This window comes from Barbus barbus (genome assembly GCF_936440315.1).
Source record: "Barbus barbus genome assembly, chromosome: 41".
Lineage (NCBI taxonomy): Eukaryota > Metazoa > Chordata > Actinopteri > Cypriniformes > Cyprinidae > Barbus > Barbus barbus.
The window spans coordinates 24821404-24845426 of NC_136719.1; the positions used below are offsets into that span (position 1 = coordinate 24821404).

A 24023-nucleotide genomic window follows, 5' to 3' on the forward strand; every position below is an offset into this window, starting at 1 on the left:
TATTCTCGTAACTTCGCAAAATTGAAGTTGAGCCACTGACGTCACATGGACTGTTTTAGATGTCCTTGCTTCATTTCTGGGACTGGGAACAAGTTAAACATTAAATCTGAGAGCGCCCAGATTTCATCAAAAATATCTTAATTTGTGTTCCGAAGATGAACGTAGGTCTTAGGGTTTGGATCAACATGAGGGTGAGTAATTAATGACAGAATTTTCATCTCTTTAATGAATCTGATGCCTGTGTGGGACTATTTTCTTAACCCCGCTTCTGACCATTACCGCCCACAACTGCATTCTAATATTGTACAATCAATATGCGGGGTATTGAAATAGCTTTTGAATGTACTATGATTAAAGACACCAAAATTCAACAAACCATTTTGAAAACTGTATCGGGGGTGCCCCTACATAGGCTATATCTTAAATGTATAAATACAAAATAAAAAATTTGAAAATTAATCTGCATTGTTAATCCTTTTGATCTTTTATTTAAAGATTCACAAAAATCTAACCTTTCATTGGAGAATAAGAATTCAAAATAGGGGGAAATATCATTATGAAATAAATGTTTTTCTCTAATACACATTGGCCACAATTAGCGGCACCCTTTTATTAAATACTTTTTTAACCTTCATTTGTGAGTTTAACAGCTCTAAATGTTCTCCTATAATGCCTGATGAGGTTAGAGAACACCTGACAAGAGATCAGAGACCATTCCTTCATCCAGAATCAGACTCTTTAGATTAACAGCTTCATGACGGTGCTTCTTCTCTTCAGTTCACCTCACTCATTTTCTACAGGGTTCAGGTCAGAGGACTGGAATGGCCAGCAGAAGCTTGGTTTTGTGCTCAGTGACCCATTTTTGTGTTGTTTTTGAGGTTTGTGTTTGGATTATTGTACGGTTGGAAGATCCAAACATGGCCCATTATAAGATTTCTAATAGAGTCAGTCACTTATTGATTTTTTATCTGTTGGTATTTGATAGAATCCATGATGCCATGTGTCTGAACAAGATGTCCAGGACCTCCAGCAGAAATATAGGCCCACAACATCACAAATACAGCAGTATATTTCATTGTACACATGGGGTACTTTTTATCCCTGTGTTCACCAAACCCATCTTGAGTGTTTGCTGCTAAAAAGCTCATTTTTTATTTCATCTGACCATAGAAGCCAGTCCCATTTGAAGTTCCAGTCGTGTCTGATAACTGAATATGCTGGAGTTTGTTTTTGGATGAGCTAGGAGAATGTTTCTTGAAACCCTCCCAAACAACATGTGGTGATGTAGGTGCTGTTTGACTAATTTTTTTTTAAGGTTTTCTGACCCTGAGACTCAACTATTTACTGCAATTCTCCAGCTGTGGTCCTTGAAGAGTCTTTAGCTACTCAAACTCTCCTCCTCACCGTGGATTAGGACGATATAGACACACGTCCTCTTCCAGGCTATTTCGTAACATTTTATGTTGATTGAAAATTCTTAATTATTGCCCTGATGGTGGAAATGGGTCTGCTCTAGCTCTTTTCTTAAAGCCACTTCACTAATTTGTGAAGCTCAATTATCTTTTGCTTTTTGCAGAGCCTTCTTTGATCATATTTACCAAGGGTACCAACAATTCTGACCACGTGTGTAAATATTTAGCTTACCATTAGAAGAATTGAAGCCTCCTGGATGATATTTTGAGCCAGAGAAACAACTGATTTCACTTTACTTCCTTATGGAACGGAATTGTTATATATATGCCAAATCTTAACTTGGCGCCTATTTAAAAACATGTGCGTACCAGAGCATAAAAGCACGAACTTAGACAACAGAACACTAATTTTGCAGGTTAGCCAGTCGCTTATGGAGGACGAGAAATGACTTAAGTATAAATGAATAAATGAATAAATGCAGAAATAAATAAATAAATGTAGAAATACATAATTAAATACATGAATAAATAAATATAGAAATACATAATTAAATGCTGAGATAAATAAATAAATGTAGAAATACATAATTAATTAAATGCTGAAATAAATAAATGCAGATATGCATAAATTATTTTGTCAAAAGTGTAATTTTTAATTGTACTATTTTTGTACCATTTGTGTTAAACTACATTTATTTCTGCATTCATTTATGTATTTCTACAATTATTTATTTTTACATTTATTTATGCATTTCTACATTTATTTATTTCTGTGTCCGTATGTTAATAAGGTAGGTGGTCCTAACCTCTCTCAATGCAGGATTGGTCAATTAGGCAAACCAGTCAGAAGACCGTTTCTGTTAGGAATTAACACCAGATAGCAATTAGCCTAGTTAGCCTAACTTTATTAGCTGCGGTCAAGCCAGCCGCGTCTTGAAAATACACGAGCCGTTTCTCAATACCAAGTACGCAAAGTTTGGACTTGCGTCCTTGATAGTTCCGACTTCGCAAGTTCGACTCAGTAAAGTGAACTCCCAAGTCCGGTGTTGCGGTGAATTCAGTTCCCCTGTTTCTGCCTCACAGCGCATGCGCAACTTCAGTATGAAAATCATAGCATCAAAATCTGAAATAGCTGAAAGTTTCCTTTAAGGGGTAGGTTTAGGTGTAGGGTTGGTGTTATGACGCCGTAATGACAGCATCTTCACATCCATTTTGACCGCTCCCAGCACCCATACCGTAATTTTAAGACGCGGTGACCGCAGTGTTTCGAGCGCATGTGAAGCTGGCCTGCTGCGGCCAACACAGCTGGATCAAGGTCTATATATCAGCACTGAGCTGAAAACTAATTAATCGATTACACGTTCCAAACGAAACAGAAGGTATAGTCGCTTGGGGCATTGGTTACCATCATTAGCAATGGTAGTATCCACAGTAGTACAGCTGTAACGATAACGATCCTGTTTAACCAATCCTGCATTGAGAGAGGTTAGGACCGCCTACCTTATTAACATACGGACACAGAAATACAGAAATAAATAAATTTAGAAATGCATAAATAAATGTAGTGTAACACAAATGGTACAAAAATATTACAATTAAAAATGACACTTTTGACCAAATTTATTCATTCATGCATATCTGCATTTATTTATTTCAGCATTTAATTATTTATTTATTCATGTATTTAATTATGTATTTCTACATTTATTAATTAATTTATTTATACTTAAGTCATTTCTTGTCCTCCATAGTCGCTGTCTTAAATTAGTTCCAGATTGCTTGCCAAATGCTCCGCCCTTTAACTGTTAAAGTGGCCACACTAGATCTTGAACATTAAAATCAAATCTCATTCAAAACGGTGCATCTTTCAAAAATATAAATTCAACATATAATAAAGTCTACACTACTTTCATGTAACGATGTAAACCTGCAATTTAAAGCTCAGACCAGTGCCCAACGTTTTGCTCCGGTTTCGGGTTGAACGACATGTTTCCTGGAAACGGTGTGCAACGGGGTTTGAGGGATGTTTTCTCTTGTTTGGTGGTGTGGCAGAAATGTCAGCCCAATCAACAGCAACATGTATATAGGCTAAACCACCCAGTATTTATTTATTTATTTGACATACCGCCAAGTATGGTGACCTGCATTTAACCCATCCAAAGTGCACACACACACCGTGAACACACACACACCGTGAACACACACCTGGAGCAGTGGGCGGCGCCCGGGGAGCAGTTGGGGGTTCGGTGCCTTGCTCAAGGGCACCTCAGTCGTGGTATTGAGGGTGGAGAGAGCGCTGGACATTCACTCCCCTCACCTACAATCCCTGCCGGCCCGAGACTCGAACCCGCAACCTTCGGATTACGAGTCCAACTCTCTAACCATTAGGCCACGACTTCCCTAAAGAGACAGAGACAGCTTAAAGAGACAGCTCGCACAATGGGTCCATGTGAAGTCATTTACAACAATTGAAGATATTAGAAGACATGTTTATCGTAAGAGTTTTATAGTAACATAGCATATCAACATGATGATGTAGTTGTTTATATGTTTAGCTTCATTGCAAGGCAAGTTTATTTATTTACCAAATTTCATACACAATGGTAATTAAGTGCTTTATATAAAAATGAGCAAGAAAATACAAGGTATTAAAAAAGACATCCCTATGATGCTGTAAATAAGCGGACACAAATCTTGCTATGGCTGTTGTATAGCCTACACACTGATGCACATACTGCTATATACAGGGGGATTTGTAAGTAAATGTAATTAACATCAAAATTAATTCACAAGAGCAAGTATATTGTTTGCACATTTATTTACATTAAAGGCAAAATACCTGAAATAATAAGAGCACATATAGTATAGATCTGGAAATTCTTTAAGTCTGTCTAAATATCATGTAGTCTTCTGGTCCACATCCTTTCCTTAAGAAGGTGTGCTAGACACTGATTAATGTAACATAAAAATACTATACATATTTATATATTTTGCTATTGTATTGTGGAGACACTTTCATAAACTTTTCTACACTCCTCTGATTATATAATGGTAAATATTACAATATCATAGCACAACAACAGTGATCATCAATAATGATAAGCCAAATACTAAGGTCATATAGATCATAACACAGTCTCGGAGGTAAGAAGTGGATTATCCTTCACCTGAAATGTTTGTCTTTTCATCCTGAAATGCGAGGCAAATGTTGGATCACAACCACAGTTTCCACAAATCCCTTCACTCGATTGGGATGTTCTCTTTTATTCTGGACGCCAAGGGCAGTGACTGTAACAGAGCGTATTCTGCAGTATTAAACACAGATTTATACCGATTTCATCAGGCTCTGAAAATTCTTCAAAGAGAACACAAAGAATGCTCTTCTCAGCTGCCATAGTTGCAACGCTTGCGTCATCAGAACAGGGTGTTCAACGCACCACCGCTTCCGTTTAATAAACGTTTTGTCAGGGCTGAACGCAGCCCTGGCTTCAAGGGGCTTGTTCCATTTATAAAACGGTTATTCCATATATGTTTTTTTCCCCATATACGTAGCAAGATTTCACAAAATAAAACCAAATAAAATGTAATGATATCATTATTAATAAAAACATTGTTCCGCCAAACAATGTAGTTCCTCAGAAACGATTGTAGTTGCAACAAAGTGGTTGCCAAGCAACACAGATGCAAAGAGGTGTAACTTACAGCAGCTTTGAACGCGGCTCAACCAATCAGAATCAAGGACCGGAATTATCCGTTTTATAATTTGAATTTTGGAACACAGTGAAATTCTTTAGATGAGCTTGCGTTCCCAGTTTTCCACATTTGTATGCATCTTTTTTCCCACTATGTTAATAAAAAAGCAAGCAAACCATGTATTAATGATACACAAGTACATATGATCAATGTACAATGTTTTTTATTTGATAAAGGCATACACTGAAGGTGAAACCAGTCTTTTGTAGGATTACGTAATATACACAATCTGTACATGTATTACTTCCAGAAACAAAAAGAACTATTGAATCGAACTGTAAAAAGCCGTTGTTAATAGGCTACCATTAAACATACTGTGAGTATTTTCAGGATCTTTTTAAAGCTGCATAAAAACCACAAAACGTCGAAATATTGTGTGCGCACCATCCTTCCATTGACACAAAAGCTTCATGAAACATATTTGCAAAAGCTGGCACCTATCAAATCGCATTGTGCCATCGGTGATGCCAGTCCAGAATAAAACCCTCAGACTGGTGCCTGTAACATTAGACATGTAAACTATGATAGTAATATTACAGCATGTAAATGTCATCGTTTAGACCTGATGAAGAATATTTCAAACATTCACTTTGTTCTGCCGCTTCTAGCCGTCTATACATCGTATCAAAACCATGAATCTGACCAAAGAGTTTAAATTGGTTTCTTGCTCACTGGCAAATATTATTAGAAATGTTTGTCACATGCACTCGCTGTTCTGAACAGACATCTACCTTCGTTTTTATACAGAAATATACATCTTTTGTTAAAGCGATAGTTCACTCAAAAATTTTAATTTGGTCATTATGTACTCTCTCGACCCTCATGTTGTTTCAAACCTGTATGACTCACTTTCTTCCATAAAACATAATTTTTTTTTATTTTGGAGAATGTCTAAGCTGCTCTTTGGAAGTAGATCCAGGAGCTATTAAAAATAATAGTAATTAAAAAATAAATAAACAAACAAATTAGATAAAATAAATAAATTCAAAAAGGAAACAAAACACCATAAAATTTAAAAATATAATAAAGCTTCAAAAAGAGAAAATAAAATATAATAAAATATTAAAAATATTAACTTTCTTCCATAAAACAAAATAATTTATTTAGCAGTATATTTAAGCTGCTCTTTGGAAATAGACAGTGACCAGGGGCTAAAAAAAATAAATGAGGTCAAATAAAAAGGACACAAAAACATCAAATAAAAAAAATGTCAAATCAAAAAATAGCTTCAAAAAAAACAAAACAACCATTCAATAAAATAAAACAAAGCTTCAAAATAAATAAAATGAACTAAAGCTTCAATAAGTACAACATAAAAAAACTTCATAAAGTCAAATTTGAAAAAGACCTGTTTCACTCACTTTTCACTTTTTTTTTTTTTTTACATAAAACACAAAATTATTTATATTGCTAAAGCAGAAAATGTTAAAGCAGAAAAAATGCTACGAAATAAAACAAGGCTTCAAAAAGGACAAAAAAGGAGAGTGACCGGGGCTAATAAATTAAAACAAAGTGAAAAAAAAAAAAAAAAAAAAATTCTCTTTTACATAAGAACGTCAGTCATATGGGTTTGGAACAACATGAGAGTGAGTAAATGACAGATCTTTCATTTTCAGGTGAGCTATCCCTAGTTTAGGGGTTGGCGTGAGGAATTATGGGTATTTGGGTGGTGTGGGTGACCGGGTGGGGTGTAGTAGCTGAAGGTAAGGGGAACCTAAAGCACGCAGCTCTCAGTGCAGTCAGTGGTACTATCATCAGCAGACCTCTTCCTGAGCTCGCGGCCGGGTTTGTGATGGGCGTGGTGGGCCGACTGGTGCTTGTGGTGGTCGGACTGCAGAGCCTCCTCTTGTGACGTCGCCCCCTGATGGACCGGAGGAGCCGCGTTGCCCTCGGGCCGCTCCACCTGCAGGTACGCTCGCACACGATGGTGCCGCAGCTTGCTGTCGCTGAAGTCGATGACGCGGCATTCGTACGTGCCCTCGTCCGCCGGCTTCACGCTGGACAGACGGAGCTTGTGGGAGATGTTGCTTCCGGCAACCTTCACCACCTACGGAGAAACGGACAGGAGGACCAGTAAGGAGAGGTTTTTATTCTGCACTGAGCCAAACCAAACTTCAGTTTTATTCTTATCTATATTCTGAAGGTTTTTGCTGAGGGGTTTGTTGTTCATATATCACTCGCGTGGTTTCTATTACATTTTATTCCTAAAAATGTGAAAATGTATTCTAGTTTTTGGCTGTTGACATTATTTTCTGATTTATGGAGTGATAAAAATAAATATCCAACATCCCATTTATAAAACCTTTAACTCTAATATGTCAACAAAATGAAAGAAGAATTTCGTACCTGGCTTTATCCACTGTGCAAATTTATGTTAATGTATGCAAATTAGTGCATATTTAATTGCTTAATGCATCATTTGCATTTAAGAAAACAATTGTCTTAATGTGTTTAATCAACTGGTGAAAATATGGTTATTTCTATGAATTAATTGTCACCCTGTAGTGCCTGTGGAACTCGCAAAATACAACCACAAATCTAATAAACCTCTAGATTTGTTAACAAGGAGGACTTTTGTTTTGTTCCCAGCTCTCCTTTTTTCTGTCCTGCAGGCTGATATTGGCCGGTGAACATCAGAACTCCTGTGTGGACCATCGTGCCTCTGAGCAGCAGCTGCGAAACGCAACAGTAGATGTGATATGTGAGACAGCAGTAATGCAGTGGCTCTGTCCCAAATGCAGAATCTGTATTGAACTACTGTGCTGCATTATGTGGTGGACTCAGCGGACCCAAAGGGTTTAGGACAGCATTTGGGACGAGGCCAGTGAAATGCTACAGTGGACGCAGTAAGAGATAATGAAAGGAAGCAGTGGAGACAGTAACTGGGTTTCCATCCACATCTGGGATATTGCATTAAAAATGTGAGATGGACACACCAAAATGCAAATAAAATATCCAAAATGTGCATAAATGTAAATTCTTTATCAAAAATAAATAAGATAATAAAAAATGCATGAAAAATTATATATAATATATAATAATAAAAATGTAAAAAAATGTGTTAAATTTTTTTTATTATCATTAACTAGTATGAAAAACATTAAATAAAAAAGAACAAAAATGCATAATTTTTTTGATGTGAATGATTTGATGACTGGTTAATATCTCATGCTGCTGCACTCATATCTCACTTGCAAACATGAAGTTAAGAGCACGTTGTCTGTGAACTATAAACTGCAAGTAATTTATTATATCAAATATATTTTTCAACAGTTTCCCAGGGAGTGACAATTATGTTCTATTTATTTATTTAGTTTAGCAATTAATAGTAATTGATAAGTATTTTTTTTTACATTAAATTCACAATTTGTAAACTTGTGAGTTTAGTGAAAGGGGGCAGTGTGGTGCAGCAGCAGATGCAGTGAGAGAGTGGAATGCATCAATGGAGGCATTGATATGCAATGAAATGTAGTGAAAGAGAGGAATGCATTTGTGGAGGAAATGAAATGCAGTGAGAGAGTGAAATGCATCAGTGGAGGCAGTGAAATGCAGTAAAATGCAACAAGCGAGTAAAATGCAGTGAGGGAGTGAAATGCACTAGCTGAGGCAATGCAATGCCGTGAAATGCATCAGTGGAAGCAATGAAATGCATGCAGCAAGTGAGTAAAATGCAACAAATGAGGCAATGCAATACAGTAAAATGCAGTGAGGGAGTGAAATGCACTAGCTGAGGCAATGCAATGCAGTGAAATGCATCAGTGGAAGCAATGAAATGCAGTAAAATGCAGCAAGTGAGTGAAATACAACAGTTGAGGCAATGCAATGAAATGCAGTGAGAGATTGAAATGCAATAGTGGAGGCAATTAAATACAGTAAAATGCAGCAAGTGAGTGAAATGCAACAGTTGAGGCAATGCAATGCAGTAAAATACAGTGAAAGAGTGAAATGCATCAGTGTGCATGTCAGCAGTAATGAGATGAACCGCAGAGACACATGAGAGACACATTCACTCAACACCTCTTTCTCTCTTCTTCTGAAGCACAGAGACAATAGGACAATCTTAAGCGGTCAGCATTCCCAGAGGACTCTTGAGCACGGGTCCAGACGCTCAATAAAGCCGTCTGCCAGTGAAGCAGATTGAGTGTGGATCAGGTGGATAAATAAACATACATTCACAAACCCGCATGCACACACACAGACACGCTAACATTAACTCACTTCACTCGCTGGCGCCGTTTCCACAGCGCTACATATGTCGAGTGTGTTAACAAACACGCTCTAGCTATCAGCTTCTCTACAATCAGAAATAACAGCACAGCTAGAAGCACGAGAGTGTAAAACAGCACCATCGTGAACATCAGCGCTTCCAGTGAACCTCCAGACTCAGATCCAGAGCTCTGCTTTCACACTGGAAGCAAATGTCCTTGTGAATATTTAATGAAGTAGCAGAGAGAGAGATGCTTTGATTTATCCATCCACCCACACACACACACACACACACACACTCACAGGTAACACTCACCTTCAACGTCCTACTGAGAGAATGAGCCTGCAAAACTCCATATTCTCAAATCTGACTAGTCAATGTGCTATCCATTCGTCCCTGATCAGACACACTTATAAAAGCTATTTAGATGCCAAACGCTTATAAGTGTGTGACTAACAGATGCTCAAAAAAACAACAAAATCATTGAAACCTTTCAATGTCATGAGAAATTCGGATACTAGGTGGCACAAAAACCACTTATTGGCCCCATGGTTTCAGATCAGGATGTTAGTTAACTAAAACTAAAACCAAAACCATAAAAACTATTTCATAACTTGAAATAAAAATAAATAAAAGCTATTTAAGCAACATTTATCATTGTCATGTAGTTTAACTTGATGTACTAAAATAATTTAAACTGAAATAAAATTAATAAAAACTATATTTAGATATTAAGAAAAACAAACTACTAAAAAGGACAAAAAAAATACAAAATTACTAAAACTGTAAAATAAAAAATATATATTTTTTAAATGTATAAAAACTATGATATAATCTCAATGATGCTAACATAACAATGGTTTGGATAAAAGCTTGATGGTTTAATGTAAAAAATAGAATTTATAAAAAAAAAAATATAAAATTGAGATATAATAGAATTATAATTTTAAAGTTGTATTTCCATTATATTTAAGATTTCTTTTTGAATACTCAATTTTTCAACATTTTGTTTAATATTTTTATTAAGCAATACTACTACTAATAACAACAACAACAGCAATAATAATAATAATTACAAAACCGGATCTTAAAAATAAATAAAGAATCATTAAATGAACTAAAATGTTAAAATTAAAACAAATACACAGGAAAAAAATTCAAATTATTAAAATCCTCAAATTATTCTAAGCTGTAAAGTACAGTCAAATATTACTTGTGTGAACTGTTACACAGAATTGCATGATTGCATGATCCTGTATTGGATTATTTTGGGAATATTTTAATTTAGTTGAGCACAAATTAAACAAATGTTCATGAAAGAGTGTGTCTGAAATGTGTTGCTCAGCATTCACTGCTTGTTTACACAATATCACACTGATATCTATGCTATTCATCTGAATATCAGCACAGTTATGATCACCTGCGGCACAATCACAGCAGGTATTGATACAGCAGCATCAGTGTGAGTGTGTGATACTGTTGAACTATCAGCAAACACACTCCAAACCGCAGCCGCTTCACCCCACTGTGTTTGTGAGCAGCTCTCTGAGGCTGTATCACTTTAACATGAGGAGACTCCTCTCACACACACACACACACACACACACACACACAGCCTGCAGCGGCTCAACCAGCAAGAGATGAGCAAGTTGCTAACAAATCACCTTTAGCCAGAGCGAGTGTGAAGTTGGTGTTTGCACGCTCCAGTTATTCACCCTGACAAACACTCACAACATGGATTTTACATTGTCTCGCTGAGCAGAAGACGGCAGCCGTGAACGAACTCGAAAGAGACCTTCACGAAGGAAATGAGGAAAAAACGACAAACGTCACACACTTACACTGATTTTGGTGGCGTCCTTTGACATCTCATTCTGTGGCACCACCTGCAATGAAAAGAATAAAATAAAACTCAGTCATATTAGGGTTACTATAATTAAATCACTAAAGAAAAAATCACGTTACTTGAAATAAAATAAATAAAAATTAATGAAATTTTATTTTCTTTCAGCTAGTTGCAAAAGCAACATTTCTCATTTTGACATCCTAAATAAACTAAAAATAAAATAACTATAATAGCATATCAGGGATGATGTCATGCATCATATATACATATTCAGATTTACAACTACATATGCATTCTCATTTATAACTATATATTCAGAATTAGGGTCCAAGATATAAAATGCATATTTATAATATTAGAAAAACATGTTAATATGAAATAAATATAAAATAAAACGTTAAAAATTAAATATTTTATTTTTTCAATTTAAAAATAGATTTTTTTCATTGTTTTAATTTTTTAATGACTTATTTTAACTGTACATTTGCATTATTTAAATAATCAACTCTGATCTTAAATATACTGAACTCTGATGATAATACATATTATTTGTGATATTTATTTTATCACCCTATAGTGCTACAAACATACAATAAACTGAATTGAATATAAAATCACTTTCATTAAAGAAACAGAATAAAACATTAACAAAATGCAAATATTAGGTTACAATACAATACATGACATGGTATTTTCCTTTGCAGTTACATATTTTTTTTCCTATGGCAAAAGGGTTATTTCACATCAAAAAATTGAGCACTGTTATTTTCACCGTTATATTTCTGATTTAGCAGCTTCATCCAAGCATTTCCCAAGAGAAAAAGTAAAACATCTCACAGTTAAAGTAATTTGAAGACATGCAAGTTGCTTTAGTCACTGATGTTTCTTTAGTAGATGCCTGTATGTCTTTGATTTGAATTGCTCATGTTGTTTACAACAGAAAAGGTCTGACTGCTGTTCACACAGAGTTCTTATTATTATTTCTCAACTAAACATTTACTTTTTACTATACTTTGTAAGAGTTAAAGTGACAGTTCAACCCCAAATTAAAATCATTTTCATTATTTACAACCTGAATTTCCAGAAATGTTGGGACGTTTTTTTAAATTTGAATTAAATGAAAACTAAAAGAATTTCAAATCACACAAGCCAATATTTTATTCACAATTGAGCATAGATAACATGAATGTTTAAACTGAAGTTGTGCAGAAATTTTTAAAATTTTATGCACAAAATGAGCTCATTTGAAATTTGATGCCTGCTACAGGTCTCAAAATAGTTGGGATGGGGACATGTTTACCATGGTGTAGCATCTCCTCTTCTTTTCAAAACAGTTTGAAGACGTCTGGGCATCGAGTTTATGAGTTTCTGGAGTTTTGCTGTTGGAATTTGGTCCCATTCTTGCCTGATATAGGTCTCCAGCTGCTGAAGAGTTTGTGGTCGTCTTTGACGTATTTTTCATTTAATGATGCGCCAAATGTTCTCTATAGGTGAAAGATCTGGACTGCAGGCCAATTCAGCACCCAGACTCTTCTACTACGAAGCCATGCTGTTGTAATAGCTGCAGTATGTGATTTTGCATTGTCCTGATGAAATAGACGTCGTCTGGAGGGGAGCATATGTTGCTCTAAAACCTTTATATACCTTTCAGCATTCATAGTGCCTTCCGAAACATGTAAGCTGCCCATACCGTATGCACTTATGCACCCCCATACCATCAGAGATGCTGGTTTTTGAACTGAATGCTGATGACATGCTGGAAGGTCTCCCTCCTCTTTAGCTCGGAGGACACGGCGTCCGTGATGTCCAACAAGAATGTCAAATTTGGACTCATAGAACACTTTTCCACTTTGAAACAGTCCATTTTAAATGAGCCTTGGCGCACAGGACACGGTGGCGCTTCTGGACCATGTTCACATATGGCTTCCTTTTTGCATGATAGAGCTTTAGTTGGCATCTGCAGATGGCACGGCAGATTGTGTTGTTACCGACAGTGGTTTCTGGAAGTATTCCTGGGCCCATTTAGTAATGTCAATGACAGAATCATGCTGATGAGTGATGCAGTGTCGTCTGAGGGCCTGAAGACCACGGGCATCCAACAAAGGTCTTTGGCCTTGTCCCTTATGCACAGAGATTTCTCCAGTTTCTCTGAATCTTTTGATAATTTTATGCACTGTAGATGATGAGATTTGCAAAGCCTTTGCAATTTCATGTTGAGGAACGTTGTTTTTAAAGTATTCAACAATCTTTTTACGCACTCTTTCACAGATTGGAGAGCCTCTGCCCATCTTTAGTTCTGAGAGACTCTGCCTCTCTAAGACATACCTTTTATAGCTAATCATGTTACAGCAGTGGTGGTGCTAGGGTGGGGCTTGACGGGGCTATAGCCCCATTTACATTTACATTTAGTCATTTGGCAGACGCTTTTTTCCAAAGCGACTTACAATTGGGGAATACACAAGGCGATTAATCTTGAAGAGGCAATCAGACAGAGGAAGTGCTCGTAACACCAAGTCTCAGTCATTGTTCAAATAAGTACAAGCTAGTAAGGGAGGGAGAGAAAGATAGAGGGAAAGAGTTTTTTTTTTTTTTTTTTGAGTTTAGGATGAAGTCAAGTACTGCCGAAAAAGATGAGTTTTCAGTTGTTGCTTGAAGATTGCCAGGGATCCGGCGTTCCGGATAGGGGTGGGAAGATCCACCAGCCAGGAATGGTGAACGAGAATGTTCTGGAGAGTGATTTTGAGCCTCTCTGTGATGGTACCACAAGGCGTCGCTCACTAGAAACTTTAGAAAGCCCCATTAGAAACTTGCTTAGCCCCCCCCCCCAAGGATTTCCAAATTATTTTCCTGTTTTTAACTCCGTGTCACTCTCATTAACATTGAAAAATAAACATTAAAAACCTAAAAAAAGTGCCTAATATGTGGCATATAAACAATTGATATTATGTGGCATATAAACAATTGATATTATGGGGGAGGAACTTTATTATTGAGTCAAGCAACTCAAGCAAGCAACGCGCAAACTGTGCACAAGAGTTATGGCGGTGAACGTCAGTCAATTCACTATAGAGAAAGTGAAAGTAAAATAAAAAACTGACAGCTAACGCTGCATTAACGGCGCATATTCTCTGAGACAACGAGAGACGAATCTACTCTAACATATGCTGATAACAGTATATAATTGTCTTAAATTATTCCCTTAATATTTCTCTTGTGGCTCGTATAGTGAAAAACATGAGAAGAAACGTATTTTGCGTAATACAGGTTGTTTTTGAAAATCATGAAATAAAGCTGCACTGAATTTTCATTGATGACTGCAGTGTTAATAATAATAATGTTAATAATAATAATTATAGGCCTATAACTCATTGTATAAATTAATAGACCTGTTTTAAAAAATATTTTTAAAAACAGTTTCAATGAGTAAGCTATAGCCTATTTTATTATCCTCACAGCGCATCACGCGGTGATGCAGTATAACATTATTGCGAGGCAATAATGTCATGTAATTTATTAATAAAAGTACTCTAATAATAATAATAATAGGTCTAATAATAAGAAGCATGTAACAGGCCTACATTAATTGGAAATGCTAAATCCTCTTAATATTGCCAATTTTTGATGCTTATCTCTGGCTATCATCAACACATGATATCATGCAAATCAGCACAGGGAGGTTATCACCCGCAATGTGTGCCCGTGTGGAAATAGTTTTATGAATTGTAAAAAAAGAAAGAAAAAAAATGGTTTTTATTGAATTGAAAAAATAAAAAATATAAACTTTCTCTCTTTTCTATATTCGTTCATAAATTATATGACTTTGTAAGTGTCATATTTGGCAGTTGGCATTAGTATATTACTAATAACAGTGGCAAATGAGAAGTTTAATACCACAGGAAAAAAGTAGCTTTTTAGAAGCTGCTGTATATAAAAATTTAATTAGTTTTTTCCCTCTGAACTGTTAAGCCCCCCCCTTAGCACCCCCAACAAAAAAATCCTTGAGCCGCCACTGTGTTACAGACCTGATGTCAATTAACTTAATTAGTTGCTAGATGTTCTCCCAGATGAATCTTTTCAAAATGTCTTGCTTTTTCAGCCCTTTGTTGCCCCCGTACCAACTTTTTTGAGACCTGTAACAGGCATCAAATTTGAAATGAGCTCATTTAGTGGATAAAAGTGTAAAATTTCTGAGTTTAAACATTTGTTATGTTCTCTATATTCTATTGTGAATACAATTTTGGCTCATGTGACTTGAAAGTCTTTTAGTTTTCATTTTATTCATATTAACGTCCAACCTTTCCGGAACATTCGATGTCCAACATTCGGGTTGTACTCACCCTCAAGTTCCTAAATCATTCACAGTCAAATGTGGCACAAAATGAACAAGAATTTAAATTTTTGGTTGAATTATTCATTAAACTTTGGTCGTTCTACAGAGAACATTCATGTGTCTAATGCAGTTACTATGAGTGAAACAAACAGCAGCATAATGACTCAGGTCCAGTGTTCTGGAATGAGATGTTGGTTCTGCGGCATGCGACCTTAACTGGCCACAGCGGATCCTCAAGAGTCCTTCATGAATAATACATGACGCAAAGGTGAGCAAGAGTTTCTCCATGTCCCTCTTTTTCATCCCTCCATCCAATTAAAAAGCATCTTGAGTTCACAGCAGGAAGCCCTGCAATCTCTCCCACTCACTCTCTCTGGTGTCTGGGGAACCTGCAGCTATTTCTACTGGTTGTGATTAATGTTGTGTGGACTGTTACCTGCTGCTAACTCCATTAATACCGCTGTATCCTCTCCTCTCCTCATTTTTGTGTTTCTTCAGCTCTGGCCACTTTTATGTCCCTGTGTTTTATTCAAACCACAACAGATTTCAATGTGTTTTCGTTATGTGACGGTCTTGGAAACATTTAACTAGGTCTTCATCATTTATTCTCACTACTTTTTAAATGTCTTAAATGTTTAGATTTTTTTTTTTATTTATTCGTCCTAGATCCAGACTTTCAGTCATAAACTATAAAAAAAGGTACCAAGGACAACATTTATTATGCATGAATGAAGCTGAATAATGAATCAAATGATGCAAAAACTTAACAATATTTAATTTAGGATACACAATGCTAACTATGGAATTACAATGAAACGTTAATTTTATTAAAAAAGTAAATAAATAAATAAAAATGTTAAAAATAAAGTTTTGAGATGTGGTAATGACATTTGTGGAATAATAAACAGCACATTTTTGGAAAAAGATTTCTCCTGTGATTATGTATGTTTACAGCTGCAAGAAAAACAGTGATTGTGATTTAAAATGAAATTCACAAAAGAAAAAAAACTCACCAGGTTTGCTGTGCTTTGTTTGCAAGGGTGCACGATTTTACCTAAAATGTAGTGATAATGATGATAATAATAATAAATTAAAATATTTCATAAAGGTTTTGTAATATTTGTATTATTTTCCAAATTTTATTAATATTTTATATGTATTTAATTAAAACAGTCTGCAATATGTTAATTGCAATACGCCACATTGCATTTCATTTTGAATAATTAAGCATGTCCACTGTTGGACATTATTAGAATATAATTTGTATAAATATAAATAATGGTCATTTTAATTTTTTAAACGTCTACAATATCAAACACACCCATATTTGAAGAAACACCCTGATACCTACTAATATAATACTAATGTACCTACTAATAACAAAGCAGCACCAAAACATATTTTGGACACTAAAAATGTTTGAATATCATCATCAATATATTTATGACTCTAGTCCTAGTGATTTTTAGTCTTCATTGACAACACTAGATCTATTGTTTGATCATTTCAAACCCAACAAATGTCCTCCTGTCAAATTGTTTGCTTGTAATGTCTACTTGTGCATCTTTCTTTACAATAAATGACAGCTGCTGTGATATTTTGATATATAATGCAGACATTCAGATGTTTTAAGTGTCCAAATGGACTGTATGGCCATTGTATTTCATCTATAGGAATGTATTGAATTTCTGTCTGTGATCGTTTGTGTTCATGCAGGTGATGCTGTGCAGCTGAAGCCTTTGATTGACAGCTGGTTATTAATGTGTGTGTGTGTACATGTATGTGTGCTGAACCCTCTCTCTCTCAGTCTCTTAAAATAGGCCGCTGTGTTTGACTGGCACGAGCGTAGACAGGAAGAGGAAATGGCTGTATAATTGTAGGCATGTGACCGTGGGCCGCTGCCGATCATGTTGTTGTGTGTATTGTTAGTAATAGTAATTGCAGGCAGATATTTGCGCAGGTTAAGGACTGACAGAATGCTGGGATTATCCTCTTACTAACATAATGCTTTCTGGATCAGTATTAATCCCCACACACTGACACTGAACCCTCAACCTACAGCTGAGAGATCATGTGTGCACATTACAGGAGACGAGTGGCATTACTGCAACACTGATACAGTGCTCTGAGTGGCTGCTATGCGGTCGCTAGGGTGTTCTGGGTGGTTGCTAGTTGGGTTGCCAACCGTCCCGTATTAACCGGGACATCGCGTATTTTGGGCCTAATTGATTTGTCCCGTACGTGACTTCTCTTGTCCCGTTTTATGACTGCTACGCTGATCTAACCACTGACTGATACAACAGTAGCAGTGCTGATACAACAGTAGCAGTGCTGATCACTTGAGAATGATCACCGATACCTGACATCATCCAATCACAGCCCCCCTCACGCAGTATACGTTAAGTGAATCAGAAATAGTGAACATAACTGTTCGAGGAAGGCTACAGAGGAAGCAGTCCTCTGCCAGCTCGTCGCTCCCGCCTTACGGCAAGCGGTGCTCGCACTAACGCCAATTCCGTCCAACATCCCAAGTGTCCTGCGAAGTGGACATCACAGGATATTCCGCCATGATTCTAGATCAAAGCGAACGTATGTGTTACATTCAAAGTGCATTGTAGTGTGCGAGAAGTGAATTGAAATTGATATACAGAGGTATATGATGTCACACTTGTCCGTGTGTGAAGACGTTGCATAGCGAAAATCCGTGAATGAATGTTCCGAAGTGAAGTAAACTTCAACTGATTTCCCCTGCTCAGGGAGTAGGGAGCAATGGACACTGTGTAGGGGCCATGTTATTCGGAACACAGTTCATGCACGGAGCTCACTTCTAACGAGCAGATTATCTGAATCAGATGTGTTAACTAAGCGAGACATGCAAACTATGCAGAGCGGGGGGGGTGCGAGGACTGGAATTGAGAACCGCTGAGATATATATATATATATATATATATATATATATATATATATATATATATATATATATATATATATATATATATGTGTGTGTGTGTGTGTGTGTGTGTGTGTGTGTGCATGTATGTATGTATGTATGTATGTATACAGTTGCTAGGGTATTCTATGTGGTTGCTAGAGTTATTTTGGTTGCTATGTGATTGCGGTAGTTCTGGGTAGTTGCAAAATGGTTTGTATTTGTATTGTAGGTGGTTGCCAAAGTTTCATTGGTTGCCAGGGTGTTTTAGTGTTGCTAGTGTATTCTAGGTTGTTGCTGGAGTGTTCGTGGTTGCTATGCGGTTGCTAAGGTGTTCTGGGTGGTGGCTAGGGTGCTCTTGGTAGTTGCAATGGTATTGGTGGTGGATGACAAATTGTTCTTGGTTGCTAGGGTATTCTAGGTGGTTGCTAGAGTTTTCTTTATTAATATGCGGTTGTTAGGGTTTTCTGAGTGGTTTCTAGAGTGTTCTTGGTTGCTATGCAGTTGCTAGGGTGTTCTGGGTGGTTGCTAAATGGCTGCTAGAATTTTCCTGGTCGCTATATGGTTGCTATAGTATTGTACGTGGTTGCCAAAGTGTTCTTGGTTGCTATGTGGTTGCTAGGGTATTTTAGGTTATTGCTAGGACATTCTAGGTGGTTGTTGGAAAGTTCTTGGTTGCTATGTGGTTGCTCGGATTGTTCTAGGTAGTTATTAGTGTTATTAGTAGCTAACTATGGTTGTTAGTTTCACTGAACTCTATTGGTAATGACGGAATTTGCGACCAGTTGCTTAGCAAAGTTTTTGGTTGCTGTGTGGCTGCTAGGGTGTTCTTGGTTGCTATGCATTGGTTAGGGTGGTTGCTAAGTGGATGTTAGGGTGCTCTTGGTGGTTGCCAAAGTGTTCTTGGTTGCTAGGGTGTTTTTGGTGTTGCTAGGGAATTCTAGGTGGTTGCTAGAGATTTCTTGGTTGCTAGGGTATTTAGGTGGTTGCTAGAGTGTTCTTGATTGATGTGGGGTTGTTAGGGTGTTCTGGGTGGTTGCTAGGTGTTCTACGTAGTTACTAGTGTTCTGGGTGGTTGTTAGGGTGTTCTGAGTGGTTGCTAGGTGGTGTCTTTCTGTCTGGTGTAAACAGTACACCCCTTCCTCACTAGTTGTGGCTTGGGTTTAGTGTGCATCTGAGGTATTTCTTCACCTGTTTTCTGGTCCAGCAGGTGTAAACGGTTCCTCTGATCATTAAGTAAAGCTCCGCTCCTCTCCTCAACAACACACACAATTTCAGCAATCATTCAGAACAGCGCTGCATTATGGGTAATCACTGCCTGTACCTGATTGGTGCTCCACGTCTGCTTGTCGGTCCATTCTCTGTGGTTCCTGATGTACCACCACTGAATCTCCAGCGAGTAGGAGGGCGATCCGGCACCTCTGAAGGAGCAGGCCATCTCCACGTCCTGCCCGCTCTGCGCCGTGATGTCATGAGGGACCTCTGTGAACGCCGCTGCAGGACAACAAACACCGATTAGTTACAGTGACGCGTTCAGCGGCACCACACAAAATCACAACAGTGACTGCTTTCAAACAAGCTCCTTCTGCTGTCCCGTGGCATGTTGGGTTGCTTAAGACAAAGAAACCAAAGTTTAAACTCTTAGTTTAGTCTTTAAACTCTCCATTAATTCAACCAATAGTGATTCTGCACATTAAAATACAATCACAGAAAGTACTTTAAAGCTAAATCTTTCACTCTGTTCAAGCTCTTAAAATTCACTCAAAATGTGTCACTAAAATGACTTGACATAACGTAACTGAGAGAACAAATGACATTTGACATGATGTTAAACCAATGTCATTTAAGTATTATTTAGCTATTATTATTAGGGCTGGGCGATTCTTCATATGTTATCGATTATTTAAAATTTTGCCTTTTTAGGCTGCCATTTCATGCATGAGACGCTGCAACAGACGTGAGCGCAACAGTCAAACGTGTCCATGTTTACACAGAAAAAACAATGTAAAAGCAGCGCAATCGAATAAAAAACCTGTAAAGAATCATTACTGTATGTTTTATATTTCATGTTTGCATCATAATGACAGGCTGAAAGCTGCTGTTCATTGTTTTTAGAGAACATTTATAGTTAATAATAGTCTACTGGTGTTATACCTTCAGCCATTTTAAATTTGAATTACCTTGACTTTTGATATTTTCCTTGCATTATTTCTGAACACATAATATGTATAAGACAAGTTTGTACAATATGTAGTTGTAGTTCATGCATCTTTTCTTCAACGATATTTAGCAAGTGATTTGTTTAGCATTTAGGCTACACCATGTTGACATCTACATGTGTGCTGCACTTAGAATAGAATTTTCTTTAACTAAAGGGTTAATAAAGAACAAGTTACTTGAATCATGTTGTAGTCACATTTTCAAGTTGGCTAGTTAAAAAAAAAAAAAAAAAAATCAAGAATCAATCGTTCTGAAAAACATTTTCAGATTTTTTAAATATTTTGATATTAATATTTTGAATTAGCTTTATTATTTTATTTTCAGTTTCCATTTTAATTTTAGTTAATTTTTGAGGGCTTTTGGCCTTTTATTAGATTTTTGTTAATATTACTATTTATTATTTTTATCTAATATGTATTTTTATTTCTTATTTATTTTTTTTAGTTTATTGTATCAAGCCAGTGTTATTTTAGTATTACTGACATATTTTTATAGTTTTTGTTAATAGTTTTTAATTATATTGTATTTTTATAATTTGTTTATATAATTTTTCAGAAGTGGAAGTTTAAATGTATTTAGTTTGTTATTTTAGTACGTCAAATTAAACTAAATGAAAATGAGATGTGTTGCTGAATTTTCTTTCAGTTTATTTTATTTTATTCCAAGTAATGAGGATTTTTTTTATGTTTTAGGTTTTTAGTTAACTATAATAACCCTGCATCAAGCCAGGAAAAAAAAAATTACTTGGCATATTTGCATTAAACACAAGTATAAATAGAATTTGACAAATACAATTCACATTCAGCAATCAATATTACTTTAAAAAACTCATTAGTTGTGCTTTTGTGTCATTTTTAGGGCTTCAGTTCTAATTTAGTTTAAGAAGAACAGCGTAAAAACATTCTGCAAAACATCTCCTTTTGAGTTTCACAGAAGAAAAAAGTCACGCAGGATGACATGAGGCTGAGTAAATGATGAACAGAACTTTATATTTTGGATGCACAATCCCTTTAACATCTAAACAACTTCTCTGTACAATTTTACAAGTAGAACCTCTTTAACAACTCAAGACACGAAGTCTAAACACCTCGTATTTGTGTTGAGACCAATCTAGATTGCAAGAGAAAAGCCAACAACTCAATCCTCTCTCTTTTTCAAGATGCTGTTATCTCAGATAACATTTTAGAAAACGCCCAACGCCATCAACCTGAACGGCCAACATCAGCTCCGGAGTTATCAGCCAACGTTCAGAGAGTTATCACAAAGTAAACAAGCATTTTGCCACTGGATAGAGTTGTTCGCAGAAGTGCACGAGCGAAACTCTGAAGTGCAGCGCTTCCCATGACTGACCCAGTGAGTGAAACAAGCTTATCCGCCACTTCAGACAAACACAATTCAATTATCCTTCCCGTCAAAGCTCAGAAGATATGACTCCCACGAACACCGTCCACCGACCGAACCACAGAAGAGATGCGTCAGAATGAGCGCAAATCAGTGTGGAGGAATCATTTCTCCAGCAGCGGGACTCTCTCTTATCAAGCCTCACAGGCCCTGCAGGAAGTGATGCACACACTTCAAAGAGAAAGAGCTCAGCGTTTGCTCACACCTGACCGTCGACGGCCACAGGAATCCATGAATCCCTGGAAGACATTGCACTTCTGTCCAGGAGAAACAATTGAGATATTAAGATATGATTTGTTTCCTAAAACTGACTTAGTTTGATGGCATTTGCTGTGATTAAAAGCATCAGATATCAGTCAGTTCTATTTGATCTCCATTTAATGTATTACCTGAGATATTGAAGAGATATGAGATCAAAATAAACACACAGCACCATTTCTGTGTTCAAATTTTTAAAAGAAATTAAAGGTGCAATAGAATGGAAAACTATTTACCTTGGCATAGTTGAATAATAAGAGTTCTGTACATGGAAATGACATACAGTGAACCTCAAACACCATTGTTTCCTCCTCATGTTAATCTCGTGAATAAAAAAGGCCACTGAAAAACAGGCGAATCAGAACATAACACCGACTGTGACGTTACAGTCGGGATCACTAATAGTTACGCCCCCAACATTTGCATATACCCGCTCATATTCTAGACCAGCCGCCAGCCGAGCCTACACAGCCGAATCATCAGAAGTTCTGCAGGTATTGTGAAGAAACAAGCGAGGACAACAATGAAAATGGCAGATCATGGAAATAAATGTTATGTTCCAGGCTGTGCAGGGGATGTGAAGTACAGGGATGGGTTGGTGTCTGTATTCAGAAAGGCATGGAAAGAAAATAATGCGAGCCACTAAAGGCACATGGTTAGCTCGTTACAGTATGATATGGCCTGTATGATTTCACATATGATTTCACTTACCACATAAACAGAGTAAGGAGAGATGACTGAGGATGATGGAGAATGATCTACAGATTCTGAGCACCACTGACAAGCATCTGATCTTGTAAAATGTGTGGTAATTACTGCCGCTCCATAGTATAAACAGAGTACATGCGATCGCGAATCTCGAAAGTGAAAGTAAAACGCAATCGTGCATTTTAAATTAAATTAATATTAATAAAATATATATTTTCCCTGTGTTTCCTACCTGTTGTGTGAGCTATTGAAATGAGCCGCACTGTGAAACAGCCAATCAGAGCAGAGCTCAACATTATTATTCATGACCCTTCCACATAAGCCAATAACAGATCGTTTCTATTTTAAATCGGCAAATTCCAGAGAAAACTGTAATTAGTTGAAGAACTCCATTCGTGGTTGTGTTACTGAAGCCCCTTGTGAAGCCCATGGTACATTTTTTCCTCAGAATTGTTCAAATATTTAACTTTTTTGGAACCACAACAAAAACGTTACGTTTTGTTGTCATTTGGTGCGACACCCCTAAATTAAATATATTTTAAATTACCTCAAATCAAATCAAATCAAATCACTTTTATTGTCACATCACCACAGCACGTGTGCCTTCGTGAGTGAAATTCTTGAGAGCGTGCTCCAGACACTGCAGAAACAATTTACATATAGACAATTTACATATAAACAATTTACATATAGACATTACCATACATACGTACAGACTTATACAGATGACAATGTGTAATATACACATACATATACTCAGTACACATAGTGTACTATTAGACAGACATACAGTTACCGATACACATTATACACAGTATGTAGTACACATTCTACGTTATATACACACAGTAATATGCGAAGATGCAGCAGATTATATATAAACCGGGTGTGCAAATGTCATGGATGTGCATTGGATGGTATCCAGTGCTGGCAAAAAGATTGTTGTATTTGTGCAGTAG

The 24023-nt window shown here is 36.6% G+C and overlaps 1 protein-coding gene across 1 annotated transcript in view; it reads right to left on the reverse strand.

Moving 5' to 3' along the window:
• Positions 1–6548: 6548 nt before the first annotated feature.
• Positions 6549–24023, reverse strand: part of LOC306860388 (V-set and transmembrane domain-containing protein 2-like protein) — a 59945-nt gene continuing 42470 nt past the window's right edge. Inside the window, exons 2-4 of the mRNA XM_079402059.1 lie at positions 19802–19971; positions 11214–11258; positions 6549–7212 (exon numbers count right to left, since the gene is read on the reverse strand). Coding sequence (XP_079258185.1) covers positions 6880–7212; positions 11214–11258; positions 19802–19971 — 548 coding nt within the window. The 3' untranslated portion in view covers positions 6549–6879. The remainder of the gene's footprint in view (positions 7213–11213; positions 11259–19801; positions 19972–24023) is intronic.